The sequence below is a fragment of the Gallinula chloropus genome, assembly GCF_964237585.1.
Source record: "Gallinula chloropus genome assembly, chromosome: 5".
NCBI classification, from domain to species: Eukaryota; Metazoa; Chordata; class Aves; order Gruiformes; family Rallidae; genus Gallinula; species Gallinula chloropus.
Window position 1 is genome coordinate 47136491 of NC_140090.1, and position 20797 is coordinate 47157287.

At 55.3% G+C, this 20797-nt stretch overlaps 3 protein-coding genes across 3 annotated transcripts; all 3 read left to right on the forward strand.

The window, feature by feature from the left end:
* Nucleotides 1-440: 440 nt before the first annotated feature.
* Nucleotides 441-6221, forward strand: NPFFR1 (neuropeptide FF receptor 1; the record flags this gene model as incomplete). The annotated part of the gene is made up of 5 exons (XM_084264593.1): nt 441-475; nt 884-1074; nt 3880-4176; nt 4966-5065; nt 5417-6221. 5 exons carry the CDS (start codon nt 441-443, stop codon nt 6219-6221), a joined length of 1428 nt encoding a protein of 475 aa, XP_084120719.1.
* A 1278-nt stretch (nt 6222-7499) lies between these two features.
* On the forward strand, nt 7500-16220 carry PPA1 (inorganic pyrophosphatase 1). The gene is made up of 11 exons (XM_084265577.1): nt 7500-7609; nt 7825-7889; nt 10585-10638; nt 11120-11239; nt 12909-12995; nt 13264-13390; nt 13887-14014; nt 14804-14889; nt 15115-15184; nt 15544-15583; nt 15904-16220. Exons 1-11 carry the CDS (start codon nt 7546-7548, stop codon nt 15933-15935), a joined length of 873 nt encoding a protein of 290 aa, XP_084121703.1. The 5' UTR covers nt 7500-7545; the 3' UTR covers nt 15936-16220.
* Nucleotides 16221-16563: 343 nt separating this feature from the next.
* Nucleotides 16564-20750, forward strand: SAR1A (secretion associated Ras related GTPase 1A). Its single transcript, XM_084264456.1, has 7 exons — nt 16564-16620; nt 16953-17031; nt 18060-18179; nt 18589-18654; nt 19217-19320; nt 19517-19648; nt 20073-20750. The coding sequence occupies exons 2-7, from the start codon at nt 16974-16976 to the stop codon at nt 20187-20189; spliced, it is 597 nt and encodes a 198-aa protein (XP_084120582.1). The 5' UTR covers nt 16564-16620; nt 16953-16973; the 3' UTR covers nt 20190-20750.
* Nucleotides 20751-20797: the final 47 nt, after the last annotated feature.

A 20797-nucleotide genomic window follows, 5' to 3' on the forward strand; every position in this document is an offset into this window, starting at 1 on the left:
AGCAGCAGGACATCCCCGCTCACCCCACAGGGGTCCCCAGAGGTGTGCACCCACCTCCTGTGCCGTGTGGGTCTTAAAAGGTGTGCTGCTTCCTTTCCAAGGAAGAAAGAAGCTGTGGGAGGCGGCCCATGGAGGGTGGCTTCTTGGTGGGGAGCAGGGGCACTGCCAGGCACACTGGTGTCCAGTGGCAGCTGGATGCCTGCAAAGAAAACCCCCCAGCAACCAACTCCTGGGAAAAATCCTAGGTGTCATCTCAAAATTCCGTGTTTAAATCTCCCCTGTGTTTGTTGCTTCATGTCTTTAAGGGACAAGCGCTTTCCCAGTGCTGGGTGCAGCCAGGAAGTGTTAATCCTGGGAATATTTGGCTTCTAGACTACTTGCTGAAGACAAACTTTGGTGGAAGACCATGGGAAGAGGGGGAAACATTGATGCTGGCCATGATGGAGGACCTGGAGCCAGAATGGAGCAGCTTCAGGCCAGGACCAGCATCCCTAAGGACTGTGCTTCTTTCCCCACCCTGTGGGTGATTCCCATGGAGGGAGAATGAGGGTCCCCCCTACTCACTTGGGGGTTCGCAGTGTACTTCCTCCACAAAACACACCCCGGGATGGGCAGGAGGGACACCCACCGTTAACTGGAGGGGAAAGAGGCACCCAGTGACCTCAGTGAGGGAGCATGGGCGGGCTGCAAGAGGCACCTGACCCTCCCCAGCGCAGACCTGCTCCAGCTTGTCTCTGGGCTCCTGTGCGCTGCTCCCCACCCCGCCTCAGATGGGGGGGGGGGGGTGAGGGGGAGGGGCGGAGGGTGATGATGTGTGCGGGTACCCCGGTATCCATGGTGATGGGAGGCTGGTCCCCCGCCGCCCACCCCCTCCCCGCCGCAGCCGGCGAGAGCAGCCGCAACCGGCGCGGCGGCACCGCGGTACCGGAGCTCAGCCCGGGGCTGGGGAGGGACGACCAGGGAAGGGACAGGGACAAACTCCCCCTACCCCGGCGGCACATACTCCCCCCCCTGCATCCCCCTCTGCCTGCACGCCGGCGATGCAGCCCCCGGAGCCGGGCTGGGGCGCTGGAGGTGAGTACCAAGACCTGATCTATTTTATTTTATCCCCCAAAAAGATGTCCACCCCTCTCCCCCATCCCCCCCGACCCTTATTCCACCAGCCCAGCCTTTCCCAGAGGTGCTTTCCTGGAGGGGAGCCGGCAGCCCATCATCCCCCCCGCCAAGCCAGTGTCCCCCATCCCCTCATCACTGCGTCTGAGACGTCAGCGCTGAACAGACCCCTCCATCCATCCATCCATCCATCCATCCATCCATCCATCCATCCATCCATCCATCCAGTGCTGAGGCCCCGGGTGCTCGGCAGCCCCTTATTCTCCTTCTCTCACCTTCCCTTCCTTTCCTCCTGGCTCTTGAAACTGCCTGTGATTCCTCAGTCGTAGGCTGCCCACCTCCTGCTAATGCCGCAGGACGTCACAGCCCGAAGAGATAAAGTCCAGCAAAGTTTTGGGCTTAATACTGCATGTTTCGTGCAACCTCATTATAGACTTCGCTAACACCTCTCTTAACAAAGCCACTTGGTGCTGGTGTGCCTGATGCCGACTAGCTGGAGCATCTTGCCCCTTCCTTGCCTCTCACAGAGGCTCCTTCACCTCATTCCAGATAAACCTTCCTCTCCCCCTCCCCGTCCTCATCCTGGGTCCCTTTCTGAAGGCAGCAGGGGTACAGAGGCTGTAGTGGAAGCCAACGATCCCAGCAACTGGGAAAAGCATGGTGAGCACCGGCACGGGGATGATCCAGCCGCCCACCATGCAGCAACCTTGCAGTGCTTTTGCAGAGCAGCACTGGTTTAGGGGGGATTAGGCTGAGCCTTAAAGTGAAAATATTCCTTCTTCTGCCTTAAAACCGCAGCCTGGCTTGGAGAGGAGGAAATCCCGGCACCACCGTGGGCAGCTCCTGCCTGTGCCCTGCATCCTCCTGCATCCCTGCCGGCACAAAGGCAGGGGAGCCTGAGGGTGGGTGCTGCGCAGAGCTGCTCCCCTGCTAAATCACAGAATCACAGAATCATAGGGGTTGGAAGGGACCTCGAGAGATCATCGGGTCCGACCCCCCTGCCAAAGCAGCTCCCTAGCTCATATTGCACAGATAGGCATCCAGACGGGTCTTGAATCTCTCTAGAGATGGAGACTCCAAAACCTCCCTGGGCAGCCTGTCCCAGGGCTCTGTCACCCTCACTGTGAAAAAGTTCTTCCGCATGTTGGTGCGGAACTTCCTGTGCTCCAAAATCTCTTCCCACGAAATCTCTCCCCACAAATTGCCACCACACCCCACCAGACGCTCTCAGGGTCCCAGATAACTATCATTATCATGTGCGATTACTGCTTTCTGTGTAAGGGGAGGGAAGGGTTTCCTCTTTCCCTGCCTGACTCCCGCGGGGATCACAGCTTTCCCCCAGGGGAAGGAGATTTTTCAGGGATCTCAAAACCTTGGAAGCTCAAGGAGAAGTAGCAGCGGATGCCCAGGAGCAGGGATGCTCCCAGGCTGCCCTGTCAGGGACTGCACGGATGCAGCTCCCCCACAGCCAGAACGGTGCAGTGTTGGGATGTGGATTCTCCTTCCTTGTGTCATCCCTAAAAGAACATGTCCTAGGAGAAGAGGGTGTTTTCTGGGCTGCTGCTGTTCCTTATGGAAGTGCTGGTACAAAGTAACAAGGACTTGACAGAAAACGAACAGTGATTCAGCCAGGGAGCTGCGGTACTTGGGGCTATGGAACCCAAGGAGGAGGAGACTTGCCGGGGCACTGAGGTGGTCCCAGCAGGATACATCCTGGACAGGCTGGGCGCTGGTATGAATAGGAAAATCCACCTCCCAGGGCCTTAGGACACAAAGGGAATAATCACTTTATCTTCTTTCGTCCAGTCCTGTTTAATATCTTCATCGACGACCTTGATGAGGGAATTGCATCCACCCTCAGCAAGTACACTGATGGTACAGAGCTGGGAGGAGTGGCTGACACGCAGGAACACTGCGCTGCCATCCAGCGAGACCTGGATAGGCTGGAAAGCTGGGCAGGGAGAAAGCAAATGAGGTTCAACAAAGTGTAGAGTCTTGCACCTGGGAAGGAACAACCGCTTGTATCAGTACAGGCTGGGGGATGACCTGCTGGAGAAGAGCTCAGTGGAGAAGGACCTGGGGGTCCTGGTGGATGACAGGTTGGCCATGAGCCAGCAGTGTGCCCTGGTGGCTAAGAGAGCCAATGGGATCCTGGGGTGCATCAGTAGGAATGTGGCCAGCAGGTCAAAGGAGGTGATCTTCTCCCTCTACTCTGCCCTGGTCAGGCCCCACCTGGAGTATTGCATCCAGTTCTGGGCTCCCTGGTATAAAAAAGACAGGGATCTCCTGGAGAGAGTCCAGAGGAGGGCTACAAAGATGATTAAGGGCCTGAAGCATCTCCCCTGTGAGGAAAGGCTGAGTGAGCTGGGACTGTTCAGCCTAGAGAAGACTAAGGGGGGGACCTTATTAAAGTTTATAAATATCTGAAGTATGGGATGCAGGAGGAAATGGCCAGCCTTTTCTCAGTGGTCTGTGGAGACAGGACAAGGGACAATGGCTGCAAGTTGGCACACAAGACGTCTGCACCAACATGTGGAAGAACTTTTACACAGTGAGGGTGACAGAGCCCTGGGACAGGCTGCCCAGGGGGGTGTGGAGTCTCCTTCTCTGGAGATATTCAAGACCCGTCTGGATGCCTATCTGTGCGATATGAGCTAGGGAGCTGCTTTGTCAGGGGGGTTGGACCTGATGATCTCTTGAGGTCCATTCCAACCCCTATGATTCTATGATTCTCCCAGCTTCATTCTCCTGCCTTTGCTTCCCCAGGCCCTTCCAACGGCAGTTGGCCCAACTCCACTGCAAGCAAGAGCCACCTCCTGAGGGAGAACTACACCTTCTCAGCATACTACCAGCACTCCTCCCCCGTGGCTGCCATGTTCATCCTGGCCTACACCTTCATCTTCCTCATGTGCATGATCGGCAACATCCTGGTGTGCTTCATTGTGGTGAAGAACCGTCAGATGCGGACAGTCACCAACATGTTCATCCTCAACCTGGCCATCAGCGATCTGCTGGTGGGCATCTTCTGCATGCCCACCACCTTGGTGGACAACCTCATCACGGGTGAGCGGGGCAGTGGAGGGGTGAGATGCAAGCTGGAGGGGAAGAGAAAGTGGTGGGGAACATCTTTCCTGTGGGTGTTCTTTTTTTTTTACTGAGGATGAGGAAGGCAGGTGTTGGCCACTCAACCGCATCTGATGAGAGGCATCTCATCAGAGACACAATTTCTTTAGGTTTTGAGCACTCTTGGAAAAGTGTGACCTCAAAGCTGCATTTACTCATTTATTTAATGTTCTCAATCAAGCAACACTGAAAAACTCTCCTTGCATTGATCTTCTCCCATGCTGGCTTGGCTTTCCCTGCTGACCTTCCTGAAGACAGAGGTGACATCGGCACGGTTGGCAGAGTCTGGCCACAGCAGCAGTCAGGGCATGAGGCAGAGTCTGTATTTATTGGTTTGTTTATTATGGGGTGCAATTTATTTACTGCTGATGCCTTAGCGTTGGGGTCAAGAAACAAGGTGAAAGTCCTTCTGATTGAGGATCCAAAGGTCGGTCCCTGTGATAACAGCTCAAGGCCTGCATAAGGGTTGGAGACATGACAACTGCTGTGCTCCTTGAGTTTCTATGGAGTGCGATACGTGTGTCTCTTACCAATTTTGGGGTTTCTCTCAAAGCATCTGTACTGCTGGAGGCTCCATATGAGCCAAAAATGCAGCCCCTCTCCACTTCCGAGCGGGATTTAGCATCCTCCAGCAATGACATGGTGGATGGGGACATCTAGAGGGAGCTGCTGATGGACCTGACGGAGCCAAAGGCACGCACTTACAACCTCCATGGTGTCCCCTTGCAGGTTGGCCCTTTGACAACACCATGTGCAAAATGAGCGGCCTGGTGCAGGGCATGTCCGTCTCCGCCTCGGTTTTCACGTTGGTGGCCATTGCTGTGGAGAGGTATGTTGGCACAGGGATGTGGGGATGTGAGGACCAAGCCACCCCCTGCATGCTGACGTGTCCCATGCTGTTTCCACCCATGGGAAAGCTCACAGGGATCTCAGGAGCATGTCCCAGCTCAACCAGGAGGGCCACAAAGCTGTCCATGGGGCAGGCCAGAAAGGTGTCCTTCCCCACCTTGGGCTGAAAGCACCAAAGCCAGAGAGATCCCAAGCGATCTCTGCCACCAAAAGCCATATGTAAAGAACAACACACCTCACCCTCCCCTTCCCACTCCTGGGTCCTGGCCATCCTCCTTCCCGGGGACGTCCTACCAGGCACCCAAATCTACCACCATCTGCCTTCCTACAGGTTTCGCTGCATTGTCCACCCCTTCCGGCAGAAGCTGACTCTGAGAAAAGCCCTGGTGACCATCGCCATCATCTGGGTGCTGGCCCTACTCATCATGTGCCCCTCTGCCATCACCCTGACTGTCACCAGGGAAGAGCACCACTTCATGGTGGACACCTACAACAACTCCTACCCCCTCTACTCCTGTTGGGAGGCCTGGCCTGAGACAGGGATGAGGAGGATCTACACCACTGTCCTCTTCTCCCACATCTACGTGGCCCCCCTTGCCCTCATCATCGTCATGTACGCTCGCATTGCCTTCAAGCTCTTCAAGTCGGCAGCACCCGACTGTGGCCAAGGGGAGCCAGAGGGGAGGAAGGTCTCCCGAAGGAAGGCCAAGGTCATCAACATGCTCATCATCGTCGCCCTTTTCTTCACCCTCTCCTGGCTGCCCCTCTGGACGCTGATGCTGCTGACAGACTACGGGCGGCTGAGTGAGAACCAGCTCCGCCTGGTCACTGTCTACGTCTTCCCCTTTGCCCACTGGTTGGCCTTCTTCAACAGCAGCGCCAACCCCATCATCTATGGTTACTTCAATGAGAACTTCCGCCGGGGCTTCCAGGAGGCCTTCAGGGCCCCCTTCTGCTCACGCCACCGCCACCATCACCACCATGGGCCCTACACCCCCAGAAGCCATGGCCGTGGGGTCCTCTTTGGAGCTCGCAACCGTGTCTTTGCCCAGGCACGGGCCAGCGACTCGCCACCTGCCTCCGAATCAGGGCCCTTGGCACCCCGCCGCACTGGTGTCCCTGCATGGGATGGCTGAGCAGCCACGGCCACTGGGCACCTGTGGACCAAGGGCTTGCAGGGTGGGGAATGCAGATTTTGCCACATTGTGGCCTGTGAGTCACCCAAATAAAGGTGCGTCCTGCTGACGCCATGTCCCTGCCTTAGCTCCTCCACCTCACCCAGAAGTGCCGTCCTGGATGAGGGGCAAAGGGGGGGGCCACTAGCTGAGCCCCATGCCACCATGGGGCCCTGTGGCCTTGCCAGGGCATGGGCCTGGGGAGCTGAGGGATCGGGGAGGAGAGCTTGTGTAAATGGGCTGTCCCATGCCCCGCTTGGCCATGCTGTGGAGAGCCACACAGTCCTTTGCTGTGCTGTACCACGTTGTGCTGGGCCATACCACACCATGGTCATGAGGCCTGTGCCACACTGCTGTACCACACTACACAAAGCCATCATGGCTATGATGGACCACACTAAACCGTACTGCCGTGGCCATGCTAGACTACACCACACTGTGCTGGACCATGCTGCACCATGCCATCATGGCCATGATGGACCATGCCAAACCAAACTGGTCATGCTAGACCACATTATGCTGTGCAGGTCCAAGTCACGCCATAATGCTGTGGCCATGAAGAGCCATACTACACTGTGCCACACCAATGCCATCATGGCCACAATGGACCACACCAAACCCTACCGCTGTGGTCATGCTGGACCATACTGCACCGTGCTGGTGTATGCCATGCTGTGCTGAAGCAAGCCACACCACACCAGCATGGCCATGATGGCCCACGCCACGCTGTGCTGGGCCATGCCGCACCACGCCATCACGGCCATGCAGGACCACGCCAAACCACGATGCTGTGGTCCTGCCGGACCATACTGCACCGTGCTGGTGCAAACCACACCATCATGGCCATGATGGACCACGCCATGCTGTGCTGGGCCATGCCGTGCTGGGCCATGCCACACCACGCCATCACAGCCATGCAGGACCACACCAAACCACGATGCTGTGGTCCTGCCGGACCATACTGCACTGTGCTGGCCCACACCACCCCATGCCGGCCCACGCTGCGCCACGCAGGACCACGCCAAACCACACCGCTGTGCTCATACCGGGCTACATCACAGCGTACTGGACCACACCGTGCCCCGGTGCTACAGGCCCCCGCACCTCACACCCCACAGCATCCTGCCGCGCTGCCCAGCGTGACGTGGCGCGGCGTGACGCAGCGCGGGGCGGGGCGCGGGGCGAGCTCGGCGCCTGCGCAGGACGCGCTTGGTGAGGCGGGGGGGGGGGTGTGTGGCGGGTCGCGCCTGCGCAGTGCGGGAGCCGGCGGGTTGCGCGGCGCACGATGGCAGGTTACAGCGTGGAGGAGCGCGCCGCGCCTCATAGCGTGGAGTACCGGCTGTTCTTCAGTGAGTAACTGCCGCCGCCGCCGCCTCCTCCTCCCGGCTCGGGGGATGAGCCCCTTTGGAGGCGCCGGGGGAGCCCCCGCGGCCTGAGGTCCGCGGCTCGCCGCCACCCCACCCTCCCCCACCCCCACCCTTTTACCTGCAGCGGGGCTCCCTGAGGCGGGGCCCGGCGTGGCGTCCCTTCTGGCTGGGCCTGACTCGCCCCTTTTGCCTTGCAGAGGACGCCGCCGGGCGGTACATCTCCCCCTTCCACGATATCCCCATCTACGCGGACGCCGGCAAGGTGAGGAGTGGGGGAGAAGGGCTCTGGGTGGGGTGACCCCGCTGGCGTGGGCCTGGCCAGGGGAGCGAGCTCCGGGCTTTGGCTGCGAGCCTGGGGGCCTGCGCGCCTCGGCGTCCCGCGGGTCCCAGGCGTCTCCCATGGGTGCCTGGCTCCTCAGGCTGCCCGGCGGCAGGAGCACCCCGGCGGAAGCATCGCCCGGTCTCGCCGGGAGCGGGGCAGCCCCTTCTCCCGCAGCCTTCGCTCCGGGCAGAGCGGGGGAGGGGGCGGGGAGCGGGCCATCTCGCTGCCCCGTGCGAGTGGTTCTCTTCAGCGTGCCCGTGAGGTCACAGGACAGCGTTTTGGGTTAAAAGAAGCGTGCTTTCTGCCTTCGGCTAAATATCGGCATCCCCCGCTGCGGAGGTTTACGCTCAACCGGCGTGATGCTTCAGGCTTCGGGTTTGACTGCAGTAAGACTGCTTTGATGCCAGCAGCATCATTGGCCACCGAAGGAAAGGCGAGGATGTTAAATCTGTGCTGTAGCAGCTCCTGGGGACCTCTTGCCTTGCAAGGAGTGCAGATGGGAACCTGCTGCATGGTTCCTGCCATTACATCCTTCCAGCAGCCGGCGGTTAGTCAAAGTTGGCTGCTCTCTAAAATGCTTTGGCTCTAGGAAGCCCAAGCAGACGCATTTCAGTTTTCACTGGGCGCTTTTTCAGTGGTAACTCAGGCTCTTTGCCTGTGTTCCTTACTTTCTGTAGCTCATTTCTTCTTTGAACATGCACTAAAGTGCTGTGCAACTAGAGAAACGTAGCAGATGAGCTGCTTGTGAGGGAGAGGTGGGGGGTGGAGAGCAGTTATGGGAAAGGCAAACCATATGTAGAATTTAGAGATGAACCTCTGGAAAGAAGCTGGTTAACTTTGGGTTGTGGGCATTGTCAAAATACACTCTGGGAAGTCTGAGGTGGGTTTTGCCTGCTGAGAAGGGAAAAGACGGATTTTAATCATTAAGGAGAGTGGCCAAGTGGTTTCTGTGCCCGACTTGGAAAGCAGTTTTCAGCGGGGGTCTGAGAGCTAGGTTGGACAGGGAAGATCCAGATAATGCTACACTCTCCAGAGCGGAGGAGGAAAGAGCAGGGGAATGAGTATAGGGGTGAGGAGGATTTCTCTGGACTGGTAATGATTAACAAGGGAAACTGGGCTACTGGTGTGCCAGCATCTCGGTGCCAAGTCATATCACTGAAGGCTGCGGTCCCTGAAATTATGCAACAGTGCTGATCACGTTAGACCTCTTCCCGTTGCTGGAGTGCCTCCCCACAGAGATTTTACTCGTTGCTTAGCAGGTTTGTTACCAGCTATGGTAGGGAGCCCAGCTTGGAGCAAAAGGTTGTCTCACTCTGTCTGGTCTCCTTGATCTTTATCCTCAGACTTCTAAGACACTGAGAGGATTGCAGACTGGGTTTTTTTCAGTCTAGGGCTGGGATATGCTGACCTTATCTGTACCTGTGTGCCTTGGCATTGCGAAGCAGTGACCTTGGGCTGCTTGCTGGGTGCCTTAGACCAAGGTACATCTGTCAGCTGGAGTGTGGAGAGACTGTGAGATGCACCCCCAAGTTACCTTTCCTCGCCTGTGAAGCCATAAGCGCCCTGCCTAGCCAGTTCCAATCGCCTCGTTTCTTTCCTGGAGTTACTTGTCCATGAAAAGGTATATGCTCTTCTTATGTATAAATTTCAAGTGAGCAGTGACCCCCTGCAATTTAAGGCTTGTAAGGAGCTCCTGTAAGGGAAAGACATGGGCAAAGTCAATGGTGTATCAGCGCTCGTTGCACAATAACAGTCTAATTGCGGCACCATACAGGTGCAAGGGATTTTGCAATGGTAATACTACTTACCGTGGGGATTAGAAACCTTGTTAGTGCAAGGGAGCAAGGTTTGACCTTTTCTTAAAAGCCATAATCTCTTTGAACAGCAAACGCTAAGGTTCAAGTGTGAAAGCTTGTTTTCTTGAGGAGCAGAGTGACGTTGAACTCTTAAGAATCCTCTCAGCCCAGCTGGAGTCAACAAGACTTGTTTCCAGGTGCTGCCCATAAACTAGATATCACAGGATGTGGTTCTGCCTTTCTCCCCCACATCTTTGTCCTCGCACCATGCAGCTAGCGAGGTCTGCTCTTCTAGACTGGCAGCTTGGGCATCTCTTCCTAACTTGAAGGCACACTAGAATGTTTGGATGTGATGTTGTGGGCTGCTCAGGACAGTATGTAGGTACCCAGGTTATTAAATAGGTGGGTTACTCCTGTAAGCTTTGTCTCTACTGAATTGCCGGGACGGCTCTTGCAGTAACTTCACACGGTTTATAGTTAATAAATGTGCCTGAAGCCTCGTTTTGTTACACCCAGGATAGGCTGTGTGCAGCTGTCTTCATCTAAACCCACTGTTCTGTAACCTGGGAACGTGACAGAGAGGTTCATAGGCAGCAAGTGATGGAGAATGGGTGGGTAACCTCAGTCTGGTGTCTTTCATGGGTTTCAGCTTCGAGGGATAACGTCTGGCTGACCAGATTACAAGGCTTTTATCAACTGTATCAAAACTGGCACTGAGAAAGAGAAGGTTAGGGTTTTCATGTGAAATGTCTGGCTTTCATGCTTGCTTATATGTGTTCCCTAGTTTAAAGTGTGGTCTTGAGATTCCTTCCCGTTCACTGATGTTTTGCTTTCTTCAGAATGTGTTCAACATGGTCGTGGAGGTACCTCGATGGACAAATGCCAAGATGGAGGTAACTGTTTTACAGTTCCTAGCCTATGTGCTTGACATGACTGGTCTGTTTATCTTTGGCTTTGCTGATTCTCTCTGCCTCAGTTTCACCTCCTAAATTTTAGTGTGGTTTCTAACTTCCCCTATAAGCACTTTTGTAGTGCTGGAGGTCTGGTGTGGAGGCTGAGACTCACCAAAAGTGGAATAACTTGGTATTCTTCTGTGGCTTCTGGTTAAAGCAGCATCTTACAAGCCTGGACCACACGTGGTTCTGACATTTGTAGGTCAGTTTGCAGCAAACTGTATCCCAGGAGATGGCAATGCAACAGGAAGTGGAGTTGTCCAATATCTGCCGTTGGCTTCAGGGTCAGCTCCTGGTCTCTTGGCTTGCCAGCTAGGAGCCTGCTTCATTTGGGGTTTTTTTAATAAAATAAAAAAAAACACACTTGATTTTTTTTTTCTTGGAGAGCTAAGTAGAGAGATTTATGTAACTTCTCTTCCAGATTGCAACAAAGGATCCCTTAAACCCAATTAAGCAAGATGTGAAGAAAGGAAAACTGCGCTACGTAGCTAATGTGTTTCCCCATAAGGGTTATATCTGGAATTACGGTGCTATCCCACAGGTACTGTAACTTACATCCCTTCTGGTGGGGTGGGGGGAGGATGCCTGTACGTGTGCCCAACCACCACTGTGTTAATGGGCAAAAGGTCAGCTGAGCCTGATCTTGGATGCGGTGTTTGTAGCTGTGTACGTCACCTTGCTGGTGCAGAGAACCTGTTGAGAAAACAAGGGTGCTTTTAAGTGGAGATCTCAAGAGGTGGACTTGTAGCTAATGCTGGGAGTAAGGTATCTGAGCTAGCTGGGTCCATTAGGCTTTGGATGTGGACAGTGAGGATCTGAAGACTGTACCTTGCCCGTTTCTGCCCCTTTTAGTGATCAGGGTCTCAACCGCGCAGCTAGACTCGTGTGGTAACCTGCTGGGCGGTAGTAGGTGCTCTGTTCTTGGTGTTGGATCTGAGAGAGACACTCACAAGCCCAGAGGCTGTGTGAGGCAGACATCTGCAGCTGCACAGACATGCTTTCTTCAAAACAGCCTGCAAGGGGGGACGGGCAGATGGTGGCTATCTGCCACCATCTTTATCTGCTAGATAAAGAGCTAGAACCCTGAGCAGGGCTGCTTGTGTCTGACTTTCTTTAAGGTTTGAGTTTCTGTTAGAGAAATAAATCGTCGGTGACAGTTCAGAGGGAGGCACACTGAATTAGGTACTTTTAGCCTCACTAGCTGCTGAGTGGTGTCTCCGAGCGGCTTGAGGTGGCATTTCAAAGTTGAATTGCTTTCTGCTCAGAGGGGTCCTGGAGACAGTTTCTTTGTGCAGAATTAGGGGTTTCAAGGCCTTGGCTCAGCCATGTGTCAGTGGGTCACAGCTGTTTGTGCGTCAAGAGCGAGGGACTGGACTCAACACTTCTTTGCAGAGAAGTGCAGTAGTGGCTGTGAAGAGCCCTGATCTTATAGTGGTTGGAATATTAGTAGGTCTGTTAATAATGTGAGATGTAAGATTGTGCTTTAGAAGGAGGATACATCTTCCCGGATGTATCGTGAGGTCTTGACTGTACAGGTTGTGTCCTGGCACGCAGCGAATTGGGATCTCAATAACCTTAGGGGTAGATGGTCCTTATGATGTGAGTGGACACAGTGCCCTTTTGCTCCTGGATCGGAAGTGTGTGTTTTAAGCAGCTGTGGCTTTTGGGGGTGCAGCTCATGTGCCTTCTGGAGTCCTGTCCTTCAATTTGATGCTCACCGGTTTAGGTGAGATGTGCTGGGACACCCAGTGGCATTGGGTATGGGACTCTGCTCTTGTCACCGCTCTAGTGCAACAGTGTATCTTTAATTGTTTGATTAAAAGGAAACAATACACTCTGTTGGGCTGCTATCTGGAGTTCAGGAAACTTCTGTTAAGAAATGAATAGGGAGAGGAACGGGCAGGCGGCCAAATCAGTGAGTATTCTTTGGAGATGTGAACTTCACCTTTATGCAGCCGTGGAAGGGAGGAGGAAGTCAGGAAAAAGGTTTTTCAGTTTATCCTTGGCGAGATAAGGCCTTTTAACTTGGATTCACACTGAATTTGTAGGCACTGTGAAACAGTAGCCCAACCCTTGGACCTGAAAGCAAGTGTGACGTGGGCCATTGTCTCTATCTTCCCAGCAATTGAGTGCCTGAGATAAACCTGCTGCTTGCTTCCACTTGAAACCTGAGAGTTCTTAATTCCTGCTTGTGGGTTTTTTTCCTGCAGACTTGGGAAGACCCAGGTCACAAAGATGAAAATACCGGGTGCTGTGGAGATAATGATCCAATTGATGTGTGCGAAATCGGAAGCAAGGTAATGTGTTCTAAAGGGTAACTGTAATTAATGTCTCTGAAGTCAATTATCCAGGGACATTATTCGGTTCCTCCCTCCTCTACCTTAGTGTGATGTTTCCCTCCGCTGCTTCTGGAGATTGTTGATGAGGTCTTAGAGCCTTGTGAGACAGGGCTTGGGAACCGCTGATAAGCCACAGCTGATTTCATGGCACCCCACCGCTTGCTGAACTTGCAGCTTGCACCCTCTCTGTCCAAGGAACACACAACAAGGTCTTTGTCCTTGGCAGGTCTGCTCTCGGGGAGAAGTCATCAAAGTGAAGGTGTTGGGCACGCTGGCACTGATTGATGAGGGAGAGACAGACTGGAAGATAATTGCTATCAATGTCGAAGACCCTGAAGCGGACAACTATAATGGCAAGTAGCAGGATGGGGGAGCAGGCTTAGCGCTGGCCTTGCTCTGTTCAGGGCTCGTTCCTTCTCTGCCATGGTGTTCACCAGGTGTGATCTTGGAAGGACAGCAGAGTAGGATGTCATCAAACCTGTAGCAAACATTTTATGGCTGTTTATCCAAAGTTCAGTCCTCTGTCTAGCCTGGCGTCTCAAAGAAGAGGGTGGCTCCTCAGCCTGTCCTCTCAGTGGAAGGAAAGGGGTTGTCCAGTCAACCTCTAATCGGAGCTGTTAAAATCTGTCCCCACTCCTGGGGCAATCAGGATATGCTGTGAAGATGAAAGATGGAATGTCCACATTCCTGCAGCTATCCAGTTAGTGTATTTGCTCTCACCTGCTGGAAACGTTGCTCAGACTACCTGAGGAGGGGCTGAAAGAGAGGCGGCTGACAAGAACGGGGTAGTAGTAACTTCTAGTAGCTTCTGTTCCTAGGTGTGCTAACAAAGTTTTTCTGTGTGGCTAGATATCAACGATGTCAGAAGGATGAAACCTGGATACTTGGAAGCTACAGTGGACTGGTTCAGGCGATACAAAGTGCCTGATGGAAAGCCAGAAAACCAGTTTGCTTTTAACGGCGAGTTTAAAGACAAGGTAGGATCACCTTTCTTCATCAGTGTGAGCTGCTGTGAAAGAGGGGGAGGCGTGTGAAGAGCAAGGGGGGACTGAACTTGTCCCAGCCCACCCAACCTAGTGCCATGCTGCAGTCGAAGGGGACGCCCATCCTGCCCCTCAGGATGGGTGAAACCGGGATCGGGGCTGAGGCGGAAAGTAGGGACAAAGAACCTCAGAGCAGTGTTTGGTTTGGCTCCCTGTGGTATTTAGTAATGTTTATTGCCGTGTTCCTGCTGACAATGAAGTGTGTGTGCTTCCTCCTCCAGCTGACAGCTTAACGCTTGAGCACATACCACTGCCCCTTTTTATTTTAAGGGGGACCCCTCCCCCCCGCCCCCGCAGTGTGCCTGGAAGCAGATTCGCTTTTCAGTAGTTGTGAGATTAGATTAGGTGCGCATCTCTTCCTCTTGGTCTGCAGAGCAGCTGAGTGGCTTGCCTGGAGCGGAAGAAAGCTCCCAGACAGCTCTGGATCCCCTAGCTGCTGCAGGCAGGCAGGAGGAGCAGGGTGGAGGTGCTTTTGTAAGATGGCGCTGTCTGGAGACTAGAACTATCTGCATTGCATTTCTATTGACCCCAAGCTTGCTGGGTGACCTGGGCATATCCTCCCATCTCCAAAGTAAACCAAAGCCATTACTATAAAATCCCCACTGTGTACCTGGTGTGCGCTGAGAGGTCGCTGCCGTTCCTGAAAGGTGTGGGAATGGAAGACCCCTCTCCAAGTCCCTTCTGGAGCCTTACACGTAGCGTGGTGTTTGCTCTCGCCTTCAGGATTTTGCGGTGAACGTCATCAGAAGCACTCACGAGCACTGGAAGGCTTTGATAGCGAAGAAAACTGACGGAGGGGAGATCAACTGGTAGGTTCACGCTCACGGCGCTCTGCATGTTCCTTTCCCCTAAACAAGCAGCCCTGCAGCTTCCTTTCCTGAGTGGTGCAGTGCCTTCTGCCAGCTGCCAGCTGCCTCCATGCGCCTTCCCTTTCTGTGGGGCAGCTGAAGCCAATGGTTCTTAGCATCGACTGGCCGCTCACGGGGGAGAGGGGCTTGGCTTTTGCATCCTCACGAGCGACTTTCCTCTTCTAGCACAAACCTGACGTTGTCCGACAGCCCTTTCTGCTGTAGTCAAGAGTGTGCGAAAGCGACTGTGAATGCGGTAAGTCCTGCCCCTCCTGACGGGCAAATCGGTAGGGGGTTGTGTGAATAGCACATTGTGTGCTCAGAGTTGGTTTCGGGTGAGTGCACGCAGCACTTCTTTATGGTAAAATGGGTGTGGAGCAAGCCAGGTGTTCCTCCAGAGGCTTCTCCTTGCCTGTGGTCATCTGGGAGGTGGAATCCCAAGCAGAATTTTGTGTGAAGGGCTAAGCTGAACTGTAGCTGACTAGTGCAGGCTGATTCCCACTCCTTGAATCTTATACCGTGCTTGGTAAAGGCTTGGGCGGCTCTGAACGGTGTCTGGTGAGCTTCAGGCAGAAGGTCAACCTCTGGCTACCTGTAATCTACTTCTCATTTCAGGCACCGCCGAGTAAAGCTGCTAACCCCATCCCACCAGAAGGTAAGTCTCCCTGCCATGCCAATGAGGAAGGAGTTAGCAATGGGAAAACAAGGGTCTTATATGGTCACTAGCTAGGTGACGAGCCTTTTGATGCCTGGGGATGCCATCCTGTAGGAAAATAAGGGCCGGTGGATGAATCCTGGCTCAGCTGTCCTCATCCTTCTGCCCGAGGTGGCAATGGGCGCCTTCCACCTGAAATCTGAACCTTGCTTTAGTGGGGCTGAAGACCTGAGGGCCACCCCCAGCTGCCGGAAGCCCATGGCCATGTGGCAGAAAGTGGACTAATCCCTCCTTCTGCTTTGTTTTCCTGCCCCACGCAGTTGACAAGTGGTTCTACTACCAGAAGAACTAAGGCCTGGAGGGCAGCTGGCCAAAGATCTGCGCCCTCCCTACTGCCCAGCCACCACAGGCAGGAGTAGAGCAGAAACATAGCTTTGGTGTCACCGAGAAGACCTCTCCTGTACCGTTGCCGATTAGAATTCTGTGTCTAGCAGTGCCGTGCCTGCTGTGTTGAGCTCTTGTGGAGGCTAGAAGCCATCGCCCCCCCTCCTGCGTGCTGCGTACTCTGTAAATCCTAGCCCGGGGTCGCTTGCCGGGTACGCCTGTGGCTGCTAGAAATAAAACCAACCCAAACCGACCCCGTTCCTTTCCCTGCCTGGGGCGGAGGCTGGAGCCAAGGGTTCGTGGGCGTGTGTGTAGCGGGGGGGTTATCACACCGTGCGAGGCCGTGTCCCGCGGGGAGGCCTCGGGACTCGAACCCGCGGTTCTCCGGGCGGACAGCGGAGCCGCCGGGGGGCGGCCTCGATCCCGGGTCCTGGTGGAGCTGGGGGGGGGGGGGGGGGCGGTGCCACCTGAGCAAGGGGCCGTGGCTTCCGCGTCGCGGCGGCGTCAGGACGCACGGTGGACGTGGGAAGCCAGCGCGGCGCAGCCACCGGGCCGGAAGTGGGAGTGGCGCTCGGTGAGACGTATTTCCGGCGGGGAGCTGGCGGCTGCCGTGGAGGGGAGTGGGTGGCGCGGCGGCCCGGGGGCAGCCGGGGGTGAGTGGCGGCGGCGGCGGGGGGCCGGGGCCCGGCCGGGGGCGACGGGGCCGGGCGACGCGGGGCGGCGGCGGCGGGTGACACGCAGGCAGGGTGGGGGCGGGGCGGGGCTGAGGCGGCGCCGCCCGCCCTTGAGGCCGGGGCCGCCTCTCCCCCCGCCGGGCCGGGCCGCTGAGGCGGCAGCGGCGGGGAGCCGACCCTGGGGCGGAGCGGTCGCGTCCCGGCGAAGCGCCCCTTGCTGCGCCGCCGCGCTCGATGCAGCGGGCCCGGCAGCATCCCGGGCCCCAGCCAGCGTCTAGCCCGTCACTCGCGTTCCGGTTCTGTCCCTGCAGGCGGTTCCTCAGTCTTCAGCCATGTCTTTCATCTTCGAATGGATCTACAATGGGTTCAGCAGCATGCTGCAGTTCCTAGGTAAGGCTCCGAGCCGCCGGGGCTGCGGGGGTAGCAAGGCACTGGCTGCTTCTCAGCATCACCTTCCCAGCATCCCCTCAGAGAGGGACGCTACAGGACGCCTCACTCGGCGGGCACAGTTGTCTTGGCTCGTGTTGTGCCTGGCGAGAGGGCTGCACGCTGATACAGGCTTTGGTTTGGTTTGTTAACGCTAGGAACTCTTGGAATGTTCTGGCAGTGAAGGAACCCCCTCACTCCTCCTCCTCTTCCTGGTACTCACCCCAATCTCTCCCACCCCAGGCTACCCACCGTGGTCTTCCCAGGGGTGCTGCTGGGAGGTGGCTTAACGCCCCTGGCTTGATTCGGCTCGAAGGCTCTATGTGGAGGTGCTGTCCAAAGGGTTGCCCAACGCAGGGTGACCTGGGTGGCTGGGCTGTCTGCCTTGCTGTGGCCTGAGCAGCCCTTTCCCAACATGCAGCTGAGGAAGAGTCCTGGCAGGGGGATGCACAGGGCTGCGATGAGGACAAAATCCTTGGGAACTTGCCCATGGGAGACACGTACCTGGAAGCAGGGGGAAATATAATCAGTTAATCTGAAGAAGATGACACGTTTTTCATGCTTTGTGCTTCTTCATCAGCTCCCTGCTGCCTGGCACGGGGCTATTCTGTTTTGGGGCCGAGAGCCGTGTCCATAACCTGCCACCAACCTGAAGAACCCTTTGCTCCCCGTGCTCTTGTGCTGCGGCACAGCTGAGGAGAGAATCTGTTACAGAAATGTGGCCGTCACAGACGTTACCTCAGCAAGAAAACCAGCAGCTCGAGCTGGTCTGGATTGCGTTTGCTGGGGGTGGGTGGGGGTTCTCTTCCCGCCCTGTGTCCGTGCTGGAAGTTGTGTGAGCACACAGGTGGCAGCACAGCTCCAGGAAAGGGCTTCGGACATCAACACCACCAAACGGCCCAGCCTTTCTGCTCACCTTGCTGCGGTGAAGCCTGCTGGATTTTATTTATTGGGGTTGTTTTTTTTAAAAGTTTATTTGCTTCTCCTTCCAGGTTTGTACAAGAAATCTGGAAAACTTGTGTTCCTGGGCTTGGATAACGCAGGTAAAACCACTCTGCTACACATGCTTAAAGACGACAGGCTGGGTCAGCACGTCCCGACACTACACCCCAGTAAGTCTGCTGGAGCCCTGGCTGCTGTGTGGGGTGGTTGGGGTTTGGTTTTTTTACACCACTCCCTTCAATTTTTTGGCTTCATGGTGTCAAAATACACCTTTGGTGACAGCTCCATGTTGTGGCTCTCAGAGCTGAGGGGTAGGAGTGGGTTTGTGCTTTCCCCTCTGATACAAACTGTTGGGGTGCTGAGGAAAGGCGCAGCGGGACAGAAGCACCGTGGGGCATTGCCAGCATGCAGGAGAGATCGGAAAACCAGCTCTGCTTCAGTGACCAGCTTCTCCAGGAAATCTGGGGAATTCCCAGCTTCTGGGGGGTACCTTAGATGAGGAGCATCTAAAGGCGTGGTGTTTTCCCCCGCTTCACGAGGTATTTTCCAGCGAAACAACCTGGTGTTTTTACTTTCCAGCATCTGAGGAGCTGACGATCGCTGGAATGACCTTCACGACCTTCGATCTGGGTGGACACGAGCAAGGTAAAGGTGAAATCGCTCGGGCACAGGGGGGCCTGACCTCCCAATTGCCACCGTGGTCCCCAACTGCCTGATGACAAACCTCCCCGCAAGCGACACCGGGAAGCACAAGCGGTCAGCGGTGCCTCATTTACTTGTTGCCCTGAAACGGTGCGTGGAGCGCTGTGTGGGAATAACCTCCCAGCTTCAGGGTACCAGCTGTTTGCTGTGGTTTAATACTCCTGCTTCCTTCTGGCAGGTTGGACCCGGGGGGAAACTGCTGCCAGTTCCCGCTCTGCTGCCTGAAATATTTTAGGGCTTGAATGTCGTAGGCTTTTTCTTTGGAATAATTGCCCAGTTTTTATTTTTACTCTTTCTAGACGCTCAGAGAAAAGCCCTTTCTGCCTTTTTCTTGTTTGGTTTTCAATTTAAAATACAAAAATACCGGAAGAAGGATGCCCTGCTTTGGAAAGGCGGCCTCGGTTGCTGCGACTCGGTGCCGAAAGCAGAGAGAGCACCACTGCGCCCCTGAACTGCCTCCTCCCTTGCCCCCCTCAGCCAGTGTTCTGCCCTTTCTGTGTTCCAGCTCGCCGGGTGTGGAAGAACTACCTGCCAGCCATCAATGGGATCGTCTTCCTGGTGGACTGTGCCGATCACTTGCGTCTCATGGAATCCAAAGTTGAGCTTAACGTAAGCAGGTCGGACTCGGAAGGGAGTTTTAAAGCAGGGTTTCATGTCCTGTCTTCCCCCCAAATCACCCTTGTTGGTCACAGTATTAAAAAAAACACAAAAAAGCGGGTTTTCTTCAAACAACAGAAGTTTTGGGGGTTATTTTTTGGGGATTTTGTTTGCCTCAGCTTAACTCTTCCTCCACCTTCGCACACAGGCGCTAATGACAGACGAAACGATATCCAACGTGCCAATCCTTATTTTGGGTAATAAAATCGACAGACCGGAGGCCATCAGCGAGGAGAAACTGCGGGAGATCTTTGGACTCTACGGACAGACCACGGGGAAGGTAAGGAGGCACCCGAATCCCCAGTGGGAACACTGTGGAACGTGGTGGCTGGGGAGTTGCTGGGCCTCGGGCTGGCTCTGCCCGTGTCGCTAACAGGATGGCAATGCAGGGTGACTCACTGGTGCCATTTTACCTGTTCAAACACCGCAGTGCAGTTGGAATCAATCAGAAGTGCCGGGTATCGGTGACAAAGCACCGTGAGACTGCTCTTGCTGTGGTGACGAACGGCGCCTTGGGTCGCACCGCGCGCTGTAGCAGGCACATCAGGCCGCGTGCCTCTGAAAATGGTTTCTTGGTGCGTTCCGACATCCCGTGTGCAGGAGCCGGCATGTGGCTGGGAAAGGAGACTCCATGGGCCCAGAGGAGCGGTTTGGGGTTTGGGTTTTTGGGGTGGTTTTCCTGAATTCCCGTTGGCTTTCCTTAGGGAAACGTGCCGCTGAAAGACCTGAACGCTCGGCCCATGGAGGTGTTCATGTGCAGTGTGCTCAAGAGGCAAGGCTATGGCGAAGGCTTCCGCTGGCTATCGCAGTACATTGACTGACAGCTCGGGGACGGACAGACAGAGAGTTGTTTTTCCCCTCTGGACTCGATCCCTCTTCGCAGCATCCTACGGACTTTTCTATCCCAGGGCGGAAAGCTGGTTTGTTCTGGTGTTTTTCGGTTAGGTTTGGGGGTTGGTTGTTTTTTTTGGGGTTCTTTTTCCCTCCTTTGTTTTTGGTTTTTTGTTCCCCCCCCTCCTTCTTTCCCAACCGCGTCCTGGGCGTCGAACAAGAGACTCCTGGTTTTTCGGCTGCCCTGCGGCACAGTGGTGATGCAACTCTTTCCCCGCCAGCCGGGGAGGTGGGCGCCGCTCTGCACGGGGCGGGGGTGAGCCGCCTCTTTTCCGGTTGGGTTGCGGCGCGGGCCTGTGCGCGCTGGGGGAGCGAAAGGCTGCACAGAGCCAGCCAGCGAGGAGAGAGCGGGAGCGAGCGCGGCTCACCACTGCGCTCAATTGACTTCACGAAGCAAAAGCAATTATATTTTTTAAAGAAAGTGTTAATGGAAACAGCGTCCCTCCTAACTTTTTAGTTGAAGTTTCCTCTTGTTTAGGCCAGGCTCGGGTGAGGGGTAGGGGGGCCGGGGTTTTGGGGGGGAGGGTTTGGGTTGGGG

Bases quoted from the DNA above. Each gene is read 5' to 3' on its own strand.
- PPA1 (XM_084265577.1), top strand. From the start codon at position 7,546: ATGGCAGGTTACAGCGTGGAGGAGCGCGCCGCGCCTCATAGCGTGGAG. The intron at 13,391-13,886 runs GCAAGTAGCAGG...CTGTGTGGCTAG, and splicing joins TGAAGCGGACAACTATAATG to ATATCAACGATGTCAGAAGG. The intron at 15,185-15,543 runs GTAAGTCCTGCC...TTCTCATTTCAG, and splicing joins CGAAAGCGACTGTGAATGCG to GCACCGCCGAGTAAAGCTGC.
- SAR1A (XM_084264456.1), top strand. From the start codon at position 16,974: ATGTCTTTCATCTTCGAATGGATCTACAATGGGTTCAGCAGCATGCTG. The intron at 19,321-19,516 runs GTAAGCAGGTCG...CTTCGCACACAG, and splicing joins AATCCAAAGTTGAGCTTAAC to GCGCTAATGACAGACGAAAC. The intron at 19,649-20,072 runs GTAAGGAGGCAC...GGCTTTCCTTAG, and splicing joins ACGGACAGACCACGGGGAAG to GGAAACGTGCCGCTGAAAGA.